Source organism: Durio zibethinus, chromosome 20 (assembly GCF_047325235.1).
Source record: "Durio zibethinus cultivar Kanyao isolate XHJ-2024 chromosome 20, ASM4732523v1, whole genome shotgun sequence".
Taxonomy (NCBI): Eukaryota; Viridiplantae; Streptophyta; class Magnoliopsida; order Malvales; family Malvaceae; genus Durio; species Durio zibethinus.
The window spans coordinates 811366-816252 of NC_143181.1; the positions used below are offsets into that span (position 1 = coordinate 811366).

The following is a 4887-nucleotide window of genomic DNA, read 5'->3' on the forward strand; positions in this document are numbered from 1 at the left end:
ATGTGGAAGACAACCACGTTTACAGTTCAAAAATAGTCAGCTAATGTAAGGACCCACCACCGACACTTCAATTTTCTCTATTCCCATTTTTTATCTTTACGGCTTGATTAACACTTGCACATAGTAACACGTCACCTCCTCCTATGTACCGCACTGAAATATTGTGCCATCCCTATCATTCACTGCTCCTTCCTCCCAACCTCTTGTTTTAAAGTCTCTGTCCCTCTTTTTCTTCCTTTCACATTCGCTACACAACAAGTGAGAGCCCAAGAAGGAGTCTCTCGTTTTCTTTACTTCCAAAATGCCGTTAAACTTGGCGGTGGCATTCTTTTGCGCGACATCTTACCTTTTTGCCATTGCCAGGGCTGACGATCCTTACAGGTTCTTCAACTGGAATGTTACCTACGGTGACATTTACCCTCTGGGCGTTCGTCAAACGGTGAGCCTTCAATGATTAATCTGATTCATTTTTCATTGATAGTCACTGTTGAATGTTGATCTATATGAAAATGATGCTCATGATGTTAGTTACCTTTTTTTTCCAGGGTATTCTCGTCAATGGGCAATTCCCAGGCCCTGATATCCACTCTGTTACCAATGACAATCTCATTATCAACGTGTTTAACAGCTTAGACGAGCCTTTTCTCATTTCCTGGTAAGATCCAATCATCCGATGTTCTCTCCACAAAGATTTTACAGCAACATTTTACGCGCCCATTGTTTAAAAAGACGAATGTCCCCCATTTATTTTTCAATTATCTGATTATTTCACTGCCACATGCCACACGGGGACATATTTGTAATCTACAGGCATTCGTCTGACAGCAATCCGCCTTAGTCGGTCACTAAACAATCAACTTGAGTTTTATCTTTCTCAAAGATTGCTTTAGATTTGTTTGTGATTAAAGAACGTCTGATCGGTCTGGTTAGTTCACGTTACTACTTCGGTTCTTCCGTGCCATTCTTGTCTTTCTTTCGGCATTGTTAAGTGTGAACGCTAGAGAAAACATCCATGTGCTTGGTGTCATTGCAGATCTGGCTTTAATAGACCCGATTCACTTCAATTCTTAATTATTTTCTGCGAAAAGAATATAAAGATTGTTCACGAACTTGGCACTCCAATTTTCATTGTTTGTCGTGGTATTAGCTGGGCACACGAAAATCATTGTCTGTGTTTGGTATCGGTATATTACTAAGCAAGTTCTGTGCTTTGCTGTAATTAGAAAAGCCACTTGTCCATTATTAAGAGTGACAGCTTTTAATTGTTGAATTGGTCGTTAATCCACCTAATTAAAAATTTAAAACCCACTAATCATCCATGGTCCAAGTGGTCCATTTTTTATTTGCTGTTTCCCACACGTAAAAGATATGGGAAGATGCTTAGGTGGATTAGGAATTTTTGGATAGAGATCTGGATCCGTAGGAAGGAAAATATTAGTCTTATCATTTATAATTTGTTAATCTGAAAGCTATTTGACCCGTCAAACATTTGCATTTTCCTTATGAAATTTGATATACTAGTAAATATTTTTGCCTTGGATAGATGATTCATTTATGAACTTGCTACCAAAATGTCAGACACACAATCAAGTACTATTGGACTGTTGTGTTATATTGCATTGAATTATTGGCCTGTTGGAAAGTCGTAAAAGGGTAGAAAAGTTGTAATTGTCTACAGGTAATGAGTACAACAAGTGGTTTGCAGTTTAGCATCTCAATGTAGTGAACTTCAGGAAAGATACCATTTAAAATTGGCTCGTGAATCGTGATCAACCGGCACCATTGTAAATTAGCAAATACTAGTTGTAGTTGTTAGCTGTAATCTACGTCTAGATGGTAAATGTAGGAATGGAATCCAACAAAGGAGGAATTCTTATGAAGATGGCGTATATGGAACAACCTGCCCTATTCCACCCGGAAAGAACTTCACATACATTCTTCAGGTCAAGGATCAAATAGGAAGCTTCTATTACTTCCCCTCTCTTGCATTCCACAAGGCTGCTGGTGGTTTTGGAGGGATCAGGATCCTTAGCCGACCACGGATTCCGGTTCCCTTCCCGGATCCTGCTGGGGATTACACTGTTCTTATTGGAGATTGGTACAAATCCAACCACACGGTAATCATCCTACATTTTTTAAAGCCTTGGTATATTTAAATTTCATTGCTTTTAGTTGGAAAAACGCATACTATTCATACCTGTGGGTGTGGGTCCTGTGGGATATGCAAAAATTTAACATGGTGGGATCATTGCCTGTCTGGGGATTGTAAATGCGTTGGCAACATAACAAAGTTGGATAAATGAAGCAAATGGGCTTTATTTGACTATTCAATGCTCTGGCTTTTGTGCTTTTTGACAGCTGGTTTTCCTGACTGGTCTTTTCGTTGTCATTTCCTGCTGAGTTTTTTAAACCTCGAGTTTACTTTGATTTATTAAAAATCCGCGCGGTTTAAAAATTATCTGAAAAAAGCGTTCTTTTTAACAGATCTGAAAAAGCATTTGTTTTATTGTCATGCAGGATGTTTGTCTATTTATTATTTTTCTCTCTCTCTCTTTTTTCTTATGATGAATCATCATCATTCTCGATTATCCAAAAGCATCAGCATATGATAGTTTCTTGGGTTGCTCATCTTAGGTCCCAGAGCAAACTAGGTGTTCTTGTCATGGATTCAAACAGGTAGCTTGCCATCTGGCCCCAGCACATGCCAATAAAGTCTCCTAAGTACTGTTGGTGGGATAGTTAATTTGAAGTTAATAGTTCCATAAGATTTTGATTTTATTGAAGTCTGATACAAGTCTTAGTCTGGCTCATAAGGAATTGAATGTGCTTGTGCAGGATTTGAAAGCTCAGCTGGATGGTGGTAAGAAGCTACCTTTCCCTGATGGAATCCTTATTAATGGTCGTGGACCTGGTGGTGCCTCCTTCAATGTTGAACAAGGTATATAATCACTCTAATATTCAAAATCAAGTCCTAAAATTTTCATTTGTTTTAAAGTTTTCTTAAGGAAAAAAAAAGAACAATGTGATACATGCATAAACATGTTCTACATCATCTATATTGCAGGGAAAACCTACAGGCTTAGGATATCAAATGTTGGGTTGCAAAATTCTCTCAATTTCCGCATCCAAAACCACAGGATGACGTTGGTGGAAGTGGAGGGAACACACACTCTTCAAACTACCTACTCGTCAATAGACCTTCACCTTGGCCAATCGTGTTCTGTTTTATTTACAGCTGATCAGCCTGCACAAGACTATTACGTTGTGGTCTCCGCTCGCTTTACCGACACTGTCCTCACCTCTACAGCAACTCTTCGTTATAGCAATTCTGCTGGACCTGTCTCTGGTCCTCCTCCGGGTGGACCCACCATCCAAATTGACTGGTCTTTGAACCAGGCCCGCTCTATCAGGTATTTTCTCAACCATCATCACAAGCTGCACAAGCTGCACAAGCTTTTTGGCAAACAACACGTTATGTGTGTTCTAATCTAATTATTCACATGTATCTCTTTCAGGACTAACCTTACAGCAAGTGGACCAAGGCCTAACCCACAGGGTTCATACCACTATGGTCTCATTAACACAACCAGAACCATCAGGCTTGCAAATTCTGCCGGGCAAGTTAACGGCAAGCAAAGATATGCAGTTAACAGTGTTTCCTTTGTTCCAGCGGACACTCCTCTGAAACTTGCCGACTATTTTAGAATTGACGGAGTTTTTCGCGGTGGAAGCATATCCGATAATCCTTACGGGGGAGGGATATATCTTGACACTTCAGTTATGAATGCTGATTATAGGTCTTTTATTGAGATTGTGTTTCAGAATGATGAGGACATTGTACAGAGCTGGCATCTTAGTGGCTACTCTTTCTTTGTTGTTGGGTAAGCAAATCATTTCACCTGAATAATCCAAAAGACATTGCTTGGATTTATTCTGATTTATTGGTTTCTAAACCATTTTGAAATGCAGCATGGACGGGGGGCAATGGACACCAGATAGTAGGAACGGATACAACCTCCGTGACGCAGTTTCTCGTTGTACCACTCAGGTAACAAATCAACAACTTTCTTCATTTAGCTCATCTTAAAACTTCACTTTCCCACCAAAATAGATCGGCCTGGAAGAACAAGATTGTGACATTTGATACGCTGTGAATGCAGGTGTATCCTAAGTCATGGACTGCCATTTATGTGGCACTTGACAACGTAGGAATGTGGAACGTGAGGTCTGAGTATTGGGCAAGACAGTACCTTGGACAACAATTTTATTTGCGTGTGTACACAACCTCAACTTCACTCAGGGATGAGTACCCCGCCCCCAAGAATGCACTTCTTTGCGGTAGGGCTAGCGGCCGTAGCACCCGACCCCTTTAAGCGTGAATAGAATAGAGTTGGGCAGAGAAAATCTGTCCAGCGTAGGTGGAAAAAGATTGAAGAGCAGAGTTTTGCCTTATAATCTTACTATTTAGCCCATTAATTGTGCTAATGTGAGGTGTGGATGAGCATGTATGATTGGAGCTTTAATATTAATAGACCTCAGCTCGAGGTCGCATTCTTTCTTACCATGATTTGTATTCCCATTGTATCGTTCAACTTTTCGAGCTTTAATTATTTCTTTCATATATTGAAGCCAGCATTGTTCTGTTTGTTAATCAAGTATTATATTAAGATAAAGAAATGGTTCTTTTCACCAAAAAAAAAAAAGAAAAAAGAAGAAAGGAATGGTTGCAACAGCTTTGGCATGAATCAAGTATTGTTTTTTTTATTTTGGTAAGTCAGTTTGTTCATCCAAAAAAGTAGGCTAGCTGCGTCAGAGTAATTACAATAGCTGAACTTCAATGTTAAAAATTCACATGTTTTGTTAAAGCATGTTAGTTTAACTTTTATT

General features: G+C 39.4%; 1 protein-coding gene across 2 annotated transcripts; it reads left to right on the forward strand.

The window, feature by feature from the left end:
- The first annotated feature begins 240 nt into the window (after positions 1-240).
- LOC111315262 (L-ascorbate oxidase homolog) lies at positions 241-4651 on the forward strand. Of its 2 annotated transcripts, XM_089749073.1 has the most exons (9): positions 241-439; positions 546-655; positions 1847-2117; positions 2635-2676; positions 2836-2938; positions 3065-3410; positions 3516-3881; positions 3970-4048; positions 4161-4651. In XM_089749073.1, exons 1-9 carry the CDS (start codon positions 302-304, stop codon positions 4371-4373), a joined length of 1668 nt encoding a protein of 555 aa, XP_089605199.1. In that variant the 5' UTR covers positions 241-301; the 3' UTR covers positions 4374-4651. The 2 variants fall into 2 exon arrangements, with proteins under 2 accessions (XP_089605199.1, XP_022772591.2); XM_022916856.2 differs by lacking the exon at positions 2635-2676.
- Positions 4652-4887: the final 236 nt, after the last annotated feature.

Bases quoted from the DNA above. Each gene is read 5' to 3' on its own strand.
- LOC111315262 (XM_089749073.1), top strand. From the start codon at position 302: ATGCCGTTAAACTTGGCGGTGGCATTCTTTTGCGCGACATCTTACCTT. The intron at 440-545 runs GTGAGCCTTCAA...TTTTTTTTCCAG, and splicing joins CTCTGGGCGTTCGTCAAACG to GGTATTCTCGTCAATGGGCA. The intron at 4,049-4,160 runs GTAACAAATCAA...CTGTGAATGCAG, and splicing joins TTTCTCGTTGTACCACTCAG to GTGTATCCTAAGTCATGGAC.